Source organism: Pistacia vera, unplaced genomic scaffold, assembly GCF_008641045.1.
Source record: "Pistacia vera cultivar Batoury unplaced genomic scaffold, PisVer_v2 Contig361, whole genome shotgun sequence".
In the NCBI taxonomy this organism is placed as follows: Eukaryota; Viridiplantae; Streptophyta; class Magnoliopsida; order Sapindales; family Anacardiaceae; genus Pistacia; species Pistacia vera.
This window is the reverse complement of record NW_022196181.1, coordinates 398,508-418,599: the sequence shown is the minus strand read 5'-3', so window position 1 is coordinate 418,599 and position 20,092 is coordinate 398,508. Positions and strand designations below refer to the sequence as shown.

Here is a 20,092-nt window from a genome sequence, read left to right as displayed (position 1 = left end):
TCTAAGCAAAGTTGTTTTTGCCTGGCACATTATTTGCTCCAGTAAAACTAGTATTAATCGGTGATAGCAGTTTAATGCTAAATGTCTAGTTTTTCCACAAACTTGGCATATCAGTTTGTTTCTTCCAACACCTCTGCCTCTACCTCAGCCACCACCAAATTGTGGAAAGTAAGATGGGTTGTAAAATGATGGGTTAATAGGGTGATTAGGATTGGGAATGGATTGTGTAGAGGTGTATGGATGAGGTCTGAAACTAGGAGTTTGAAAAACTGGACTGGGAACTTGAGGCTGTCCAAAGCTAGATTGCCCAGAGCTGAGTTGTCCAAAACTGAACTTAGATTGCAATTCATTTTGATACTTCTTGTCAGGTTCATTTGTAGAGATATTAGCAAGATGAACTGACCCCCACCCCATTGAACTCAGTGTTAATAATAGAATTCAAGGCCATATTTGCTTTCTCTAACCTAAGTTCATACTTATGCATAATGATCTACGCTTCCTGAATTGTTAATGGATCTAAGCGAGACTCTAATCTGGTAGTTATATTCACTATAGCAGGATCATATTCAGAGTTTAATCCATCAAGTATATAGTTCAAAAGCTCTTCATCGGTAACAACAATTCCACTACCAGACAAGATTTTTGCAAATCCTTTCATTTTAACGAAATACTCATGAATATTTAGATTGTCCTTTTTAGTATTTTGCAGCAAATTCTTAACATGCAAGGTTTTGGTCCTTGATTCAGTAAGAAATTCTTTCTCCAAGGTAATCCACATGTCGGCGGAAAATTGACATTTTGAAACTACATTAAACATAGATTCAGAGATTGAGCTAAGAAGCCAGCTTACAAGTAATTTGTCAGTTTTCTTCCACTGATTGTACTCTGGATTAGGTCTTTTCTCCATGGTTCCTTTTGAGTTTTCAGCTTGAATCTTGATAAATGGAGCTGGGCATGAGACAAATCCAGTGAGGTGCTCTTCTAAATCGTGAGATCCAACTACGAACAGAATTTGGGATTTCCAAAATCTGTAATTATCCCTAGTTAGTTTAGGGGAAATTACGGGAAGAGCTGAGTAAGACATTGATGAGGAACTTGCGCAATCGACTGAACTAGTGGGTAATTTATGAGCTGAATTAGTTGAATTAGAAGAAAGATGTGTTAGATCAACCATTTTTTACGCTAGTCAATGGCTCTGATACCATGTGAGACTTTGAGTAAAGTAAGAAAGAAAAGGAAGAAGAGTAGAGGAACAACACGAGAAAGAGAAAAATATGGAAAACTTGGTATATTTCTTTTTCTTGATATTTGTTCAGTTACATTGTACACTTTTATAGTGTTTACATGAGTATAATTAATCTCTAACTAATCTTGTTATTGCTAACTGAATGTTAACAGAAAAGTAACAACAAACTAACAGATTAGAGTTAAACGTTTCTCTCCTTTACTAACAATGATCAATATTTTGATTAATTAATAGCAATTTGGAAATAAATATAATTAAGATGATGGAAGATTTGAATTTATGGTAATCAGAAGTTTCCATCTGTAGCTATACAAAAGTATCTGTGTCGTCCAATATTTGTGCCCACATCTTCTCCTAAAAGTCTCCACATTGTTTAATTAAAATGTTTCTCTTCTAGTGACATAATTAATTGAATGTATAATTGACTCTTAATTTTTATAGTTTAGTAAAAAACTATCAGCTTTGTTCATAAAATTAATAACGCAATTGACGTAGAATATTTAGTAGATGAATTCTTGGATGGGACTGAGTGTCAAAAGCCTAAACGTGGACAAACCAACTTTAAACTACCATAATTTTTGATCAAGGAGAAGTTACGAGACCCATAATATATCAACAAAAAGTTCGTTTCGAGCCCTACGATATGGTAACCAAGTTCCTTGGCTGGGGAATGTTTTCGGTCCTAAAATCCACTGTTTCGGTATGCTTTGAGGCCCTCTTAATTTTTGTGCATTTTTTCCTATTTTATTTAGGATTTTCTTTTTTTAATTAATTTGGATTTTATTCCTTGTTTATTTGGAGTCTTGTTAGGGTTGATTGTCACCCTATATAAACATATTATTCGTTTTTGGATATTATTCAATAATTATTCATATTTTATTTTAGGCTTTTAGACATAAGTTTCTGTGATTGAGACTTGTTTATCAATTCTAAAGATATAGTCGAGTGCTAACCTTATTGTTACGTTAACTCGCGCTAAAACTTAGTTTCTTTCTTTGATTTAATATTTAAGAACCAGGTCAAATTGGTGCTATATAAATATTTTTTTTTAAATTCACTTTAATATTAAATATTAATTAGACCTTTATCTAAGAATTTAAACTTTAAAGTCGGAAGTATTAATTTATTGAATAGAGTAAATGTGTAACATTAGAAGTAAAACAGTACAAAAATAAGTGAAAATTGAAATGCTTCAAAGAAGTTTACAATAATGAAGTGTTGCATTCAAGTAAAAAAATCTGGCTCCAGAATGTAGTCAACAAATATTGTCTGTCAACATTGTGTATTGATGAAGTGGAGTAGCTCCGAGTGGAATCAGTGACTTGTTTAGTAACCTTTGGGAGGTGGTGGTAATTTGTAATAGTATGGAGGAGGAGGTGAAGGAGATGGTGGGGGAGGAGACCTATAGTAGTAAGGTGGTGGTGGTGATGGAGATGGAGGAGGTGAGGATTTGTAGACATAAGGAGGAGGAGGTGATGGCGATGGAGGAGGTGGTGACTTGTAAATGTATGGAGGAGGAGGTGATGGAGAAGGCAGTTATGGAGACTTTTAAACGTATGGAGGAGGAGGTGAAGGCGAGGGTGGTGGTGGTGATTTGTAGACATATGGAGGAGGTGGTGACGGAGATGGGGGTGGGGGTGACTTATAAATATATGGAGGAGAGGGTGAAGGACAAGGTGGTGGTGGTGATTTGTAGATATATGGAGGAGGAGGTGAAGGACAAGGTGGTGGCGGCGACTTGTAAATGTATGGAGGAGGAGGAGAGGGAGACGGAGGAGGTGGGGACTTGTAAACATATGGAGGTGGAGGTGATGGAGATGGTGGGGTAGGAGATTTGTACATATATGGAGGAGGAGGTGATGTTGATGGAGGTGGCGGCGACTTATAGACATATGGAGGAGGTGGTGAAGGAGAAGGTGGAGGTGGTGATTTGTAGACATATGGAGGAGGTGGTGATGGAGATGGTGGTGGTGGGGACTTGTAAACATAAGGAGGAGGAGTTGACAGAGATGGTGGAGGTGGTGACTTGTAAACGTATGGAGCAGGAGGTGAAGACGAACGTGGTGGCAGGGTCTTATAAACATATGGAGGAGGAAGTGATGGAGATGGCGGAGGTGGTGACTTATAGTAATACTGGTGTGGAGGAGATGCTTTTGGAGGTGGAGGTGAATTATAGTAATAAGGAGGTGGAGGTGACTTAAGCGGCGGCGGTGGCGACTTGTAATAGTAATGAGGTGGAGGTGGAGAAGGCTGCGGAGGAGACTTGTAACGGTATGAATTTGGTGACTTATGATAATAAGGTGATGGTGAAGCAAAATTGTAAGGCTTGTAATCAGCAGCTACATTAGTAGCAACCAAACATAATGCCAATGCATAAACCAGACGAGGCCAAATTTTTGCCATTTTGCTTACTTTCTTAGTGATTGAAGAACTAGTTTTGAATGATATCAACAAGAAATGAAAGGGTTTATATAGCAATCTCTTCAAGCTTGAAATCAATTGTTTAATTATGGAAGAATTTTCCTATCTCTGACAAAATTTATTTTATTTTAAGCCCTTCATCCCACCTGCCTTTACATGTTTTACTATTGTACAAATTTATATCTTGAAGCAGTTAATTTTTTCTGCATGAAATATAATTATAAATGAATTATAATCATAAATAATAAAATATATTAGCTATTGTAATGCAAGAAAAAAACAGGTTCAGTGAATAGAGTTTTTGTATATTTGTTTGGTAAAGCTGTAATCTTCTGTCAAGTATAATACCGCTGAGTTTCGAATTTAAAAGAGATTAATTAACTATTTGTGTTTATTCTATTTATTTTACCAAAGTTCACATTATGCATAAATTAGGAATAGAAAACAAATTAGAAAAAGGTGCGAGATAGTTCCTTGATTAATCCAGAAGTTGAAATTCCGCTCACAGAGTGTACACCCGGTCCTCAGCCTTTTCATCACCAAATTCTGTGAAAACAATTGAAAACTATGGTGTCCACTATGTTAGAAAAATCCACTGACTAATATGAAAGTATTACAACCTAATCTTGTCTTTACATCAACTAGAATTTAAAACAAAATGAAACAACTAAAAAACTAACACAATCCCAAACAAAAATATCAACTAGTTTAATGTTCAAAATAACAGAAAAATAGAAACAACTAAAACAAATAAAAATAATGAAACTAAAACAGGTGCTCATTCGTCGGCCTCCTCCGCTTCCTCATCGTCATCCTCTTCTGAATCGGAGCCCATCCACTCATCTGAATCCAAGTCAGCCCACTGGTGTTCTGAAGTATTAATCCCGACGTTGTTGCAGTAGCTAATTTGCAGCTCATGTGTCTTCCTGGCCTGCTCTGCCAGCCAATCCTAACGTTGCTCCATTCTTTTCATCGACTCATCATTTTTTCTGATCATTCTCTCATGGGACTGTTGAATCGGATGCAGTGGCCGTGTTGTGGTTCTCTTTCTCTTGGTGCCTGATGAGCCTTGCGTTTGAGGTGCAGAGTGTTTTCGGAAGTAAGCTATGTCGAGGACTGGGGCAACATGGATCAAGGTCATCAGCCTGTACCCGACCTCTGCCTTAGTGCACAAAGCTATAATGAGTTGTGGGAACAGAAAACTGCCTCGCCTTGGTTTGGCTGCAAGTTGGATACTCGTCAGGATGATTGTGCCCTACATCCATTCTCTTTCCTGTGGCAATAGAATACAACAAGATGCCTTATCATACTTTATTGACTGTAGTACATCTCCGACATCATCCTAGCTGAAACAAATACGCCACAACTGAGCCACTGGTGTTAAACTAGTACCATTAATGGTTTTCTTCCCCTTCTTTGAAACATCCCAAGAGGCATCTGGTTTCGCTATGGTTCTAAGAATCACCTCATCCCTTTTCTGTGTCCTCCTAAACTCCTCTATTCATCATTGTCAATCTGAGGTAAGCCATAGAAATCATTGATGACCTTTGCAGTGAATTACATCAATACCCCTCACTAAAACAACCCTTCATCACATTCAGGGAGGTTGGCATAAAACCCTCTCACCAGTGGTTCCACAGCCGCATGTTCGGGTTCACTCCTAAAGTTGTCCCAACTCTTCTTTGAATCCACTCATCAGCCTTGGTTACAGCCAGTCCACGTTCAAGGATAAACCCTTGTCTTTCCTTTTGACTGCTGCCTCATAGTTTTTTCGAGCCTTATCATTCATAAACCGGTCATCTACTTTCTTTCCTTTTCCCTTGCCCTTGGATGGTACCTTGACTTTGAGCGCTTTTCTCCTCAACTACACTAACTCAAACAATGCAACTCAACAATTAAACCTAAGTGCCTACAACACAATTCAATCCTGCAAAACCTTTAACACTTCTAAAATTTTCACCTCAACCCCAAACTACAATTTTTCATTTCAACCAAACACTTCAAAATTCAAAACCCATACTCCTCAATATCACACAACGCACAATCAACCTTTCCTCAAACAAAATCAACACTTACAAGTACAAAATTTCCACAACTCAACCAACAATCAAAATTTCAGATCTACAAATTAAATTTGAAATTTTTGAGATAAAAGCTTAGAAAACGTTAATCTTACCCAACTAAGGAGTATTCACCATCAATTGAACCAAAATCAGCCTAGATTGCAAACCCCCAAATTTCCTTGAACTCAAAAATTTCATGAATTTTCGTGAAATTGTTGTTGTAAGAGTTGTTTTGGTGTTTAGGAGGGTTAAGGAGTGAGGAAATTGGTTGGGAAATCACTGGGAAGACTCTGGATTGAAGTTTGAAAATTTTTCTCTGAAATGGGTTTGAAGAGTCGCGTGAAAAATGAAGAAGAAAGTGAGAATTATAGAAAGCATACTTCGCCACGGCGAAGTTCATCAATTGAATTCTAGGGTTTAAAACCCAGTTGATGCCGCGGTGAAAAATTACAGGGAGTACTTTGCTCGGCGAAGAACAATCTTCGTCGCGGCGAAGTTCCCTTAGTCAATTCACTCATGGTTCTCTCACTGCGGGGAAGACAAATTTGTCGCGCGGCGAACTTTATTGAGAGAATGGCGCTGCAGCGAAGAAACATTTTCGCCACAGCGAGGTCTGGAACCTTTTGCAGATCAAATATTTTCAAAAATTGCTTCGCCGCAGCGAAAACTGGAAGATTCAGTTTTCTTTTGATTTGCAATTTCACCTAAAACATCCAAAAACACACAAATTAAACTTCATAACACAATCAACCAAAAACTAAACAACTACAAAATAATGACAAAGATAAAGAAATGAAAACACTTGGGTTGCCTCCCAAGGAGCGCTTGTTTATAGTCGAAAGCTTGACTCTTTTGATTTTCTACAGTCAGTCCGAACTATCCAGGTAAATCACATCCCAAAAATCTCCCTTGTGTGGAGCTTCATTGTGTGATCTTTTTCACACAGGGTCTTTGTTGAGAGCTTAGCCACCCATTTCCATCCCATGGTTATAACTTTGGTGGCCGACTCTTCTCAACGACCGCTTTCTATTTTCTTGACTTTCCTTCACCCTTTTTATGCTAAGAGACCGTTCCTTGTGAAAACACCATCTCGACTGTGGCTCATCTTGGAATGTTATGCAACCCTTTTCGTTATGGTCCTCACTCTCTAACTGACTCGGGTTGACAATGCAGCTCTTAATTCATTAAGACGTTTCAGTTGGAAGGTTTCAATTTTTGCCTGGTCCACCACATCGATTTTTAAACATGATCTCCTTAGGTGGAAATCCCATCGACTCAGGGACATTAAATGTTACTTCTTCATCTTGCATCCTATGATTAACTTCCTTTCTTGACGTCGATTAAAGCTCTTCGGTAGCCAGAAATGGTCATCCCAGGATAAGAGGAATCTCCTTGTCCTCTTCCATATCCAATACAAAGAAGTCTGCAGGGAAGATAAACTTGTCCACCTTAACCAACACATCCTCTACAATGCCCCTTGGATGCTTATGGATCTATCCGCAAGTTGCAAGCATATGGTTGTCGGCTTCACTTCACCAATTCCTAATTTCCTAAAAACAGAAAAAGGCATAAGGTTAATGCTAACACCTAGGTCACATAAAACTCGATCAAAGGTAATATCCCTATAGTGCAAGGAATAGTAAAACTCCCTGGATCTTTGGTTTTGGTGGCAGTTTCTTCTGGAGAATGGCACTACACTCCCTGTGAGCATCACCGTTTCCTCATCTTCTAACTTCCTCTGTTTGATAAGATCTCCTTGAGCATTTTGCGTAACTCGGTATCTGTTGCAATGCATCTGCAAAAGGAATGTTAATATGCAGTTTCTTAAAAACATCAAGAAATTTAATGAACTGCTTATCCTGATTTTCTTTTCTGAGCCTTTGAGGAAAAGGCACGGGTGGAGTGTGATTGCCAACTTGGTGGTATCTCGGGGAATGACAATTTCTCTTTCCTTTTCTTTTTCCCCTTTTCTTGCTTTTGCTCATCTTTCCTAGGGCTGGGTGGTTTCTCTTCAGCAATGATTTCTTTATCAACTTCCTTATCAGATTCTCTTTTTTTCTTCGATGGACTTTCCTCTTCTCTCGATTTTTCCACCTCTTCTAAAACTGTAGTCCCACTCTCAACGTTGTTGCATTCACTGCTCACGTGGGTTAGTCACCGTGTTACTTGGTAAGACCCCTATGGTCTCTCATTTGGCTTTTCAGCTAACTGCCTCATCTGTACCTCTAAGTTCTGAATGGACGCCCTTTGATTTCTGAAAGTCGTCCGTCTCATTCATAAAACCCGTGGTTTCTTGCATAAACTTCCCAACATGTCCTCCAATTTTGTCACTCTGGGTCTCCTTGTTGGTTGTTCACCCCTGTTTGATTATTGGCAATGACCTTTGATTCCATTGATGGTTTTGCTGATTCTGTTGGTTTTGATTGCCTCAAGACAGGTTGGGTGATTCCTCCAACTGGGATAAATGTGTTGGAGTACGGATTGTTCGGTTTCCTTTGATTTCCAGCCAAGTAGTTAACCTGCTCTGATGTTGATGATGTTGAGGCAAACGTGTTCCCTACTTGACATTCACTGCTCACATGATTACCTGCACAAAAATCACAAGTTAGTTGAGGAGTTTGAACGGAATTACTGCGTACTTCCCAACTGTTTCTGAAGTGATGTCAATTGGGCTGAAATGGCTGTATATGCATCAACTTCATGAAGACCCATAGATTTCTTCGGTTGCACCCTCTCATTAGGTCTTTGATAGTTGTGCTTGCCAGGACCTCAAGCAGCTCGTGAGCTTCTTCCGGAGTCTATTCTGTAATGCTCCTCCCAAGGCTGCATCCACCATAGTTTGCACATTCATTGTTAATCCATTATAAAATGTTTGGACTTGCATCCAAACTGGCAACCCATGATGTGGACACCTTCTCAGTAATTCTTTGTATCTCTCCCAAGCCTCATACAAAGATTCTGACTCTTTTTGAATGAATGACGTGATGTCATTTCTCAACTTTGCTGACTTTACTGGAGGAAAGAACTTGGTCAAGAACTTCTGTGCTAAATCAGTCCATGTAGTGATTGTTCCTGTTGGTAGTGCCAGTAACCATCCCTTAGCTTTATCTTTCAGTGAAAATGGGAATAGTCTCAATCTGATTGCATCATCAACACTCCGTTAGACTTGAAAGTATCGCAAATCTCTAAGAAATTTGCAATGTATAGATTGGATCTCCTTCAAATCCCCCTTGAACTGAACCGACTGCTTGATCATCTGATGATTGCCGGCTTTATCTCAAATGTGTTGGCTTGGACAGCTGGTCTTGTAATGCTCGACCCACTGCCTTCAACTGAGGGAACAGAGAATTCCCTCAGTGTTCTATTCTCTGCCCTCTACAACTATTTCTTGGTTCAACTGGAGCTTCTCTTTCTTCTTTCTCTGTTCAATCTTCTAGTGGTTCTTTCAATCTCAGGATCAACATGAACCACTAGCTGACGTCTTGATCTTCGTATAAACTACAAGAACAATAGCAAGAGTACAATCACACCAAACAAGAAAATTAACAAAATAAAAAACAAATAACAATTAAGTAAAAATAACACTCCAATCTAGCTAACATGAGAACATTTTAATGTTAACACAAAACTAATCCTCGGCAACGGTGCCAAAAACTTGATGCATGATTTCATATACAAGCAAATGTAGCAAGTGTACTAGTCGCACAAGTAATAAAATGATGAGTGAGTATCGTTCCATGAGGATTGGTGGCTAAGCACTAAGCTTTTCTATTGTTTTCAAGTTGGAGCAATCGAGTTGTTGGATTGAAGGGAGAAAATTAAACTTAAAAACTAAAATAAAATTTCTAAATGTTCAAAACTAAATGATGAAGCAAAATTAAGACACGGATAAATCAATTCAAAACAAACGGGTAGGGTTTTGACTTCATTCGGACTCTCTGGGTTAAACCTAAAGATTATACTAATTCATATTCACATACATGATTGTAAATCGTACTCTCTAAAGTATAAAAAATACCTTTTCAGGCATATTTCCTTACTCTTCCCTATTAATCTTCCGCACCCAACAAATGAAGAATAGAAGTTCAAAGTTCATTAAGCATAAAGAATCCTAGATTGATTTCATTGATTCTTAAATCTATCTCTAGCATTTATACTACAATGGTGATTACCCAAGAAGTTAACATGAATTATTTCTCCATCTCATCATGTTCTCACATAAAACAATAATTTCAGAATAATCACATAATCTAAGCAAAATCATATGAAAATAATAATCATCAATTACTTAACTATTAGATCCGACTACATCAAAACCCTAACCAAAATAGGTTAGTTCATGGCTAAATCAACAATACCAATAAAAGAAATGAAAAATCCGAAGTTCAACATAGTGAAAATAAGAGAAAAGACAAGAAATCCCCCAACGAAGAATACCTGGTTTAATCTCGAATCTTCACCCTTTGCAATCAAAGTTTGGCCAAAACTAATTAGGAAAATGTAAAAAGTGTTTCTCTCTAAGGAAAAACGAACTCGCTGGTAAAATGACTAAGTTCCTAATAAAGCCTAAATGAAACTGTGCGTTTTTGAAATTCCCAAACTTCGCTGCGGCGAAGACGTGAATTAATCCCTCGGTGCAACTCTCTTCGCCGCGGCGAACCTTCATGTGGAATTCTGAATTTACAGAATTGCCATCCGTTACTTCTTTGCTTGAATCTTCTATCTATCACTCTTCTCAGGAAACAACTTCATAGTGCATCCACTCTGCTTCAGAACTTTCCCCACTTCTGAGATTCGCTCACTTCTGAATCCAAAAACTCCAATTCGTTCATATTTGCATTAAATGTCCATTTTAGCCTGAAACACAAATATAAAGAATTAACTAGCAATTCAGGTCAAAATGAACTAAAAAGTATGTGAAATCCGACTAAAAAGTCTAATCAAATAGTATAATCCACGGATTATCATAATCTTCTGTCAATTATTTAAAAAAATAATACCGCAAGTTTCGAATTAAAAAGAAATTAATTAATCAACTATTTGTGTTTATTCTATTTTTACTTATTTTGTATAAGGTCAATTTTAATTGTTAGTGTTATAAAACAAGAAACCAAGGAATTAGCCCAAGATGGTGCAAATTTTTTTTTATTATTATTATTATTTTTTAAGAACTCCTACTAGGAAGAAGTCTCAAACTCTAGTTATTAATTAATAGAGAAGAGACCAAACGATAATACCTTTGGTGTTAGCTATACCTAGGAGATCTTGTGTCTGAGTCGCAGGAGAGATATCTACACATTTGTGCAATTATCTTAGTCCATTGGACTTGTAGAGTTTCTGTGGGCATGCGGGTTAGACATACTGAAATGTGAGTCTGAATATCTTAGATGCCTAAAAAATAAAAATAAAAATAAGTGAAATCAAGTCATTTAGAAGTTAATTTTGGTTTTCCAGCCTATGTAAAAGTGTAAAGTGTACTACTCTTTCATCTCTATTTTTTTGCTAGTCACCATGGCTGAACAATGTTATAGTAGAAGTGTGCTGGGGAAATCTATTTGAATGTTCTTCTAACATTAGAAGCTACGAATGAAGTTGATGACATAGTTGAGGAAGTTAATACGCAATAGCCGAAAAAACATCACAAAATGAACAAAGGTAGCAAAATAGCAAAAAATGTATCCGTTTTAAGAATGAAAAGAAAGAGTAATATGACCTATGGATAGAAAAGATTAGCCTTCATTTTCAAATTTTCTAGAAGCTGTAAAGAGTTGGAGCCGAAAATGGAGAGAAAGAAAAGAATTGTTTAAGAGCAATGCAATGAAGAAAAAACAATGATGGGAAAGTTGTGTTAAATGGCATTTGAAAGAGAAAGAAAGAGAGGATATGGGGGGCCAGGGAAAGAGAAAGAGAGAGAACACACGAGGGGCCCGAGAAAGAGAAGAGAGAGACGAGACGGGGCCATACGTCGAGGAAAAGAGAGAGGGTTGTGTAATTTTTTGGTCAAACAACATTTATTTGGAAAAAAAAATAAAGTTAAAACGACGTTATTCTTGAAACGGGGGAGCATTATATAATAATGAAACCCAGTGATTAGGGTTGATTAGTCAAATGTAATCTTAATTTTTTATTTATTTATTTTTACCAATTATATTATAGAAATGAAGACAGCTAGGAAAACTATTAAATTTATCTTCCAATGTCACTAATCACTATTAGTTGGTTAGATGTTGAAATTGTTAAGTTATAAGATTTATATTATAAATATTTTGGCGAAGCTCAGTGCAACATTCAGTATTATTCCAATCAATTAATCTTTTTCTAATTGTAATTTTGTATCATTCAAACTAGCAGATATTCTCTATTCTATAATTTTTAGACTCGACCAAATAGATATAATCTAATTGATGACTAGGGAGGTGTTTGTCTGAGCTTATGAAAATAAGCTATAAGCAACAATGCTTTAAGCTAATTTTAGCTTTAAGCATTTGAAATTTTAAGCAATTATGTGTTTAGTTAAAGTACTTATAAGTGACTGATAGTAGTGATGTGTTTGGTATAAAATGACTACAAAGTTTACTACATAAATAAGGGTATACTATGGATTTTAAAATTAATAAAGGATAATGTGGTAATATACTTGGTCAAACTAACTTATAAGAAGAGTGCTATAAGCAAAAAAAAAAAAAAAAAAGTACCTCCCCCCCAAACTATTTTTTTTTGGCTTTAAAACTAAAAACAGTTAAACAAACAGGTCAGCTTAATTTTAGAGCTTATAAGCTTAGACAAACACCCCCTAGTTTGCATGTTTAAGCGATATGACCATAGATCTCTTTATCGATTAGTTAGAGCTGACTCAAGGAGGTATTTTTCTATGTTTGAAACCAATGGGGTTTAATGTTATTCCCTCAGACCTCAGGGGCGTTTCGGATTTTTCCAAAGTTTTATAAATTATTATTTGATGAGGTGGTCACAAGCTCACCAATCCATTAATTTAAAACACAAACTTGTAGGGGTATGAAATTTAGAATTGAGGTTATCAATTAATTGTAAGATAAATAAATAAAAATGAATTTTTATTCTTTTAAAATGACTCACATCTAAAATATTTTATCAGAATAATACTACTACATTTACAAACTTTTTATACAAACTTTCTCATACAAATTGATGTGCAAAAGATGTTTGGGTAATTTTAAATTATAAATAAACTTTTACTCAATCATCTTTTGCCACACCAGTTCGTATAAAGAGTTTGTAAGTGTAGTATTACTCTTTTATCAAGTTTCTGTATTAAAGGAACCGTATATCAACAAAAATATAATAAAAAAAGACAGCTATGAAGTTCCCTTCTTTCTTCTTTATAATATTTTGACAAAAGAAAAAAAAAAAATATTTGTTTTGCTACATCTTGATATAAAATATATTGGAGAAGTAATACTGCTGTAGACGCTATCACGTGTTGAAAATTTCAACTTAATGATAAAAAAAAATCACACAACATGCACAACATGTCCAGTACAACTGCATTAATCACAATGCTACTGAAGAAGCTCATTCATCACAATAACTACTACTACTAATTCAATTACCAACTTCATCACGCTGCACCAATTACAAGAAACAACCAATTTTACTTTGCTACTAATCACAAAGGCATGCCAATTTTCACTCCGCTGTCAAATATCAAAAGAACATCTAGCTTACTTTGTTGTCTTTCACTCCGCTGTCAAAAATCAAAAAAGCATCAAGCCTACTCTGTTGCCTTTCACTCTGCTGTCAAATATTAGAAGAACTCAAGCTTACTATGTTGCCAATTTCGCATTGGTAAATGAGTTATTAGCATCAACAACATTAACATTAGCAGATTTAGTATTGTGATCATCAGCAATATTAACATTAGCAGATTTAGTATCTGTATCACTAAGGGACCAGCCACAACAGTCAGTTTGTTCTTGAGGGCCTCAAACTTGGTGGTGGATAATGCTTTAGTAAAAATGTAGCTTTTGGTAATCAGTGGGCACATATGGACTTTAAGATGATTAGCAGCAACTGCTCTCGAACATAATGAGCATCCAACTTGATGTGTTTGGTTCTTGCATGAAACACTGGATTAGGCTAGTGATCCAGCACTTTGATTGTCACACTAAATGATAGGTGTGTGTGAAGTCAGTCCCATTTCAGAGAAGAGACTTCGAAACGAGGCTATCTTTATGGCTCTTATGCAAGACACGATATTCAGCTTCAGTGGAGGATAGAGCCACTACCTTCTGTTTGCGTGAACTTCATTGAAACAGGTTTGGACAAGAATAAACAGTAGCCACTGTGGATCTCCTATCTTGGATACAACTTGCCCAGTCACATCTGTAAAGCATTCTAAGTGAAATCTATGGACTTTGTGAAATGTAACACCAAAATTCATAGCCTTTAAGGTATCTAAGGAGTCTCTTGCAAGCTACCAGTGAAGATGAGTAGGGCCTTGAGAAACTGACTTAGCTTGTTCACAAATAAGCAATGTCAGGTGAGATAACGTTAAGTATTGTAGAGCCCCGATTGTACTTCTATAGAGGGCTGGTTTACCAAAACATTTACTATCCTCAAATGTGAGCTTGTTGCCTACTACATGGGTGTAGAACACGGATTTCAATCCATCATCATGTCTTGATTAAAGGTCTCGAGCATACTTCTCTGACTCATGTGATGCTGAGGTTGTTTATGGACTTCAAAACCCAGAAAAAATTTGAGAGATCCTAGTGTTTTCAATGCAAATTCATCATTCAACTTCTGAACCATAATTTTAACCAACTCAAAATCACTTCCTGTTAATAAGATGTCATGCACATAGACAAAACATAAAGTATTGATCATTATGTCTATAGATGAACAAACTGGAATCAGCTATAGAAGGTACAAAACCCATTGAAGAAATGCAGTTTTCAGCTTCTCAAACTAGGCTCTAGGGCCATTTTAACCCATATAAGGCTTTAATCAACTTGCAAACATGAAGGGGATTTTGAGCAACAACAAACCTGTAGGTTGAGTCATGTAGACTGTCTCACTTAACTACCATTTAAAAAGGCATTGTTGATGTCCACTGATGAATATCCCATCCATAGGTGTAAGCTAAGCTCAACACAACTCTAATTATAGCCGATTTAATGACTAGGCTAAAGGTTTCAAGATAGTCAACTCCAAGGGTTGTTGGAAACCTTTAGACAACTAATCTTGCTTGTATCTTTGGATGGAACCATCGAGTTGTGTTTGATCTGAAAAACCCATTTACAGCCCATTATGTTATGTTAGGTGCAGTAGGACAAGTTCCAAGTGTTATTTGATTGCAAGGCATCAAACTCAATTTGCATGGCAATTTCCAGGAAGGATGAGTGAGAGCTTCATTACACTAGTAGGTTTAGTTATATCAAGAGAAGAGGAAGAACTGTAGAGGAAGTAACATGGAACTATGAAGTTTGGCCTTAATCTAGTGATCATAGGTGAATGTTGAGAGATTGGGAATCAAAAGGAAGTTCAACTGTGAGATTTATACCCTTCAAAGAATCAGTTAAGTGAGGTGGATGAGAGGGCTGTGATTGTGAAGACTGAGGATCAAAGGGTAGGTCTATTGTCAGATGAATGTTATTAGGAGAAGTGTCTAATGAAGTTGAGGTGAAGAGAGCAGATACAGAGGGATTAGGAGACTGATAAGAACAAGGTAAGGACTTAGCAAGTTTTATGACAGGAGGAGAGGACTGAGTAAATACAGAACTATCATTTGCTGGTAGAGAGTAGGATAATGGAGAATAGGGGATTTTGACAGTGTTGAATATTGCTATCACATGCAGGCAAAGAAGTAGGAATAATAAAGGTAGTGGAAGAGTTATAGGAAGGAAATTTTAATGATGATAAAGGAAAATTATTCTGTGATGGTGAAGAGGAATTTTGAGCAGAAGGGAAAGTAGATTCATCAAACTTAGCACTTAAACAGACGAATTTTGCCATCTGAGTCCAAACACTGCATCCCTTGTGATGCATACTATATCCATAAAAGTGCAGTGAGTGTGTGAAATGCAAATTTATGAGAATTATAGGGTTGGATAAGGGGTAGACTGTACAACCAAAGACTTTTATGGCTGAATAATCTGGATTTTGGTTGAATAAGACTTGAAAAGGCAGGAATTGGACAAAACGGGGGTAGTAATCTATTTGTGAGATAGGTTGCTGTTGGAAGGCATGCCACCAGTACTTTAGAGGCATGTTAGCTTGAGCCAATATAGTCAATCCTTGCTCAACTATTTGCCTATGTTTCCACTCAACCAGTCCTTTTATTGGTGTGTATAAGGATAGGTGTCTTACAACAATCCATGGTCAACAAAATAAGATGTTAGACTCCTAAACTCACCTTCCAACTTGTTTGAACATACTTCAAAGGCTTATTAAATTGTCTCTCTACAAGTTTATGAAACTGTTGAACAAACTAGGTTTGTTTCAAACTTAATTTTAAGGGAAAAATCCAACAAATCTACTGTAATCATCTAGAAATGGATGTAGTATTTGAAGCCTTCAGGGGATGAAATAGGTGCTAGTCCCTAAGGTCTGAATGAACTAATTCTAAAGGTTGAGAAGCTCTAAAGCTGATCTGGGAAATATGGATTGGTGAAGTTTTCCAAATTGGTAGGCTGTGCAGAACTCTAATGATCCTTGAATTGAACAATTGAGATGTAAGGAACTTATGACTTTAGCAAGGATAGTAGCATTGTGATGTCCTAAATGTTTATGCCATAACAGCAATTGGTTTTTTACTGGAAATGATTGAAAAGTGTTGTTTTATTATCATTAGTAGCATTATTACAAGGAGATACAGATTGGAAGATTAGAGGGCACCGATAGCCTTAACGAAACTGAATAGAATTAATAGTAGACTGTTTGAAATCACACAAAGTGCTAGCAAATATTTTGACATAACTATGTAACTAAGATGGCAGAGATTGTTTAAAGTGCAATGAACTTGGAGTCTTGGCTGACGAGTTGAAAGCTGAAGATAAAGGATTTGATTGACCAGTAGGCAAATTTGAGTTCGAAGGAGATGGATTGGCTAAGTTTGGAGTTGGTATAGGCCACCTTAAGCTTTCCTTGAAGAAGATATCTTGGAGTGCTTGTCCTTAACCAATAGGATTAGTAAAAAATTCAACAATGACATTATTGTCTTTGGTAAATTTGGAAATACTTAATAGATTGTTTGTAATAGAAGGCACACAAACACATTTTTCAAATAAAGAGATCTAGATTGACATGAAAATGAAGTAAACCAGTGTGAGAGATAGGAAGTAACTCACCATTTCCAACCTGTAGCTGCTCATTGCTAGTGTAGTTTGAATTCAATGGAAGAGATACATCAGAGGTCACATGGTTGTTGCTCGAATCCATGTACCAAGAGACTCTGAACTACGTAGAGTGGCAATGTAATGTGTATAGGATTAGATCTAGGAGGAAATGTGTTTCAGACAAAATGTGATTATGAGGATAGCATAGATGGACTTAGAATACTGATAGAAAACATAGAAAACAGAGCAAAAAAGGGAAAGAATCTCAGGTTTGTTATTGATTAACTTGATGAAGAAGGTGATACAGGTGTTTATTACACGTGCACTACATGTGCACTGTAACGAAATGTAACTAACTCCTGACGTTAGCATATCAATGTTCACACAAGTCAGTTTTCTTCATATCTAAAATCCTTTCTTAAACAAAACCTCCACACTTCTTCACTTTTCTTATTACATTCTTTCTCATATCCTAATATCCACCCTGAACAAACCCTTCTCAATGATCAACAAACACTTAGGAATAAATGTAGAGTGCATGTCATCAGCTCAACACATACAAGGGTAAACTGCAGATCAAATGCAGGTAGACTGCAGAGAACTATAGGAAACCTGTTGCATTTCACAAACTGCTCAAGATGGTTGAACATTCTAATAAGCATTAGAGTAGAAGCCACTAACCACATGTTTCAACCAATAAAAGGTGGTTTAACATTAAGCTTTTCAGTAGTTCAAATCTGGAAGCTGAGAGAGCTTGGTAAATATGTGGCAGTTTGATGCTCAGTAGGAACAAATTGAACTTTATTCTTGTTGGAGGTGACTTGCTCTCGGACATAATGAACATCTAACTCAATATGTTTTGTTCTACGATGGAAAATAGGATTTGAGGCAAGTGACCCTACACTCTAGTTATCACACCATAGATAGGTATCTCTGGTACCAGCAGTTCAATTTCAGAGTACAAGCTACAAAATCAGGCTAATTCAGTAGAACCTTGAGCTAAGGCTCTGTACTTGCCTCAGTGGAGATAACGCCACTACTTTTTGCTTCATGGAGTTCCATCGAATAAGGTTAGACCCAAGGTAAACAACAACCACTGGTAGAACGTTGTCTGAAGGATATAGGCCCTGTGAACATCAGTATAGCAGATTAGATTAATCTGTTGTTGGATTGAATAACACATACATGTTTAAGGTCCCTTTGATATAGCGGAGAAGCCTTTTGCAGGCTTGCTAGTGCAACTGAGTTGGAGTCTTCAAAAATTAAATCAATTTGTTGACTGAGAAAGAGATATCAGGCCTGGACAATGTTAGATACTCAGTGCACCAACCGTATCAATAAAGAGCTGGATTCTCAAATGGTTCACTGTCTTCAAAGGCTAATTTAGTGCCAACAGCCATGAGAGTAGTGTAGGGATATACAGTCACCATTTAAGTTTTGATTAGCAAGTCTTTTGCGTACTTTGCCTAGTTTATGTGCAGATTGGATTCATCTCTAATACTTCAAACCGAGAAGGTAGTGCAATGAACTTAAAGTTTTCAAGGCAAACTGATGTGTGAGTTTTGCAACTATTTTGTGAACCAACTTGAGTCATTGCCATAAGGAGTATTTCATCAACATACACCAAAATATACATTTGTATCTCTTGCTGCTAACAGATAAGAGACTAGGATCAGCTAAAGAATGCAGAAAAACCCCATGAAGAATGCCTTCTTGAGCTTATCGAACCAGGCCCTTGGTGCCTGCTTGAGACCATAAAGTGTTTTGGTTAATTTGTAAACATGATGGGATGTTGTGTACAACAAAGCCTTCGGCTATACCATCTGAATTGTTTTAGTAAGCTCCCCATTTAAAAATGCATTATTGACATCCACTTGTTGGATGTCCACCCGTAGCTAATTGCAAGACTAAAGATGACTCTAACTGTTGGAGATTTTACCATAGGACTAAATGTTTCTAGGTAATCAACCAAGGGTCTGCTGAAACCCTTTTGCCACAACCTTGCCTTAAATCGTTGATAGAGCATTAGGATTGTTTTAACTTTGAATACCCATTACACCCACTAGATGCATATCAGAGGTGACAGGAACAGCTCCCAAGTGTGGTTGGACTATATGCACTGAATTTAGCCTGCATGGCTGCCTTCCATGAAGGATGAGAGAGAGCCTCGGTCACAGTAGCTGGTTCTTTAATATCAAAAGATGAAGTTGACACAAAGGCAATTTGAAGAGACTTTGTTTTGGATCTAGTTTGCATGGGATGAGTGTTTAAGGACTTGTCTTGGCAGGATGGGTTGTAGGATCAGCTATAGGTAAGCTTAATACTAGTGGAATAGTGTCATATGACTCATTAGGAGAAAGAGTATGGGAGATAGAATAGATTCTGAATTTGGAGATAAGTCTATAGAAGGACATTTAGTAAGATATATGACACGGTAGAACGTGTGGATGACTTATATGTTAGAAGAAGTGACACAGGAGACAACTATGAAGAGGAGGATAAAAGAGAGACTAATTGAAGACCTGACTGGAAACTCTGAATGATCACGTGTGGTGGGACATACAGGAGACAGATGTGAAGAAGAGGATAAATGAGGACTAATTGAAGGCGACTTGGAATTTAACTGATCACGTGTGGTAGGACAAACAAGATTAAAAATACCAGATAAGTATTCGAGGTACAAAAGTAGGAATAAACCAAGAAGAAGAGACAAGAACAGATGGCAAAGACTTAGACGTAGCAACAGTGTAGAAGTTGAAGCATAATTAGAGAAGTATGGAATGGGAAGTTGACTCATCAAGTGAACACTTGACAAGTATATACTCGACCAGAGGGATCTAAGCACATATACCTTTGTTGAAGACTATAGCCACAAAAGTGCATTTAACGTATAGAAATTAAATTTATAAGCACTGTAGGGTCGAAGGAAGGATAAATTGCACAACCGAAGACCTTGAGTACAGAATAATTTGGAATAGCATGAAACAACTTTGGAATGGACAAAAATTATCTAAACAGGGGAAGAAGTCTGTTGGAAGATAAACTGA

The 20,092-nt window shown here is 36.9% G+C and overlaps 1 protein-coding gene and 1 non-coding gene across 2 annotated transcripts; one reads left to right on the top strand and one right to left on the bottom strand.

Annotated features, from left to right (window-relative positions):
* Nucleotides 1–2,556: 2,556 nt before the first annotated feature.
* On the bottom strand, nucleotides 2,557–3,649 carry LOC116140055 (extensin-2-like). Its single transcript, XM_031425692.1, is given in 1 exon segment — nucleotides 2,557–3,649. A coding segment is annotated over 1 exon segment (1,077 nt). The 3' UTR covers nucleotides 2,557–2,572.
* A 4,975-nt stretch (nucleotides 3,650–8,624) lies between these two features.
* On the top strand, nucleotides 8,625–8,731 carry LOC116140070. The gene has a single exon (XR_004129552.1). It is a non-coding gene; the product is annotated as a small nucleolar RNA R71 (small nucleolar RNA).
* Nucleotides 8,732–20,092: the final 11,361 nt, after the last annotated feature.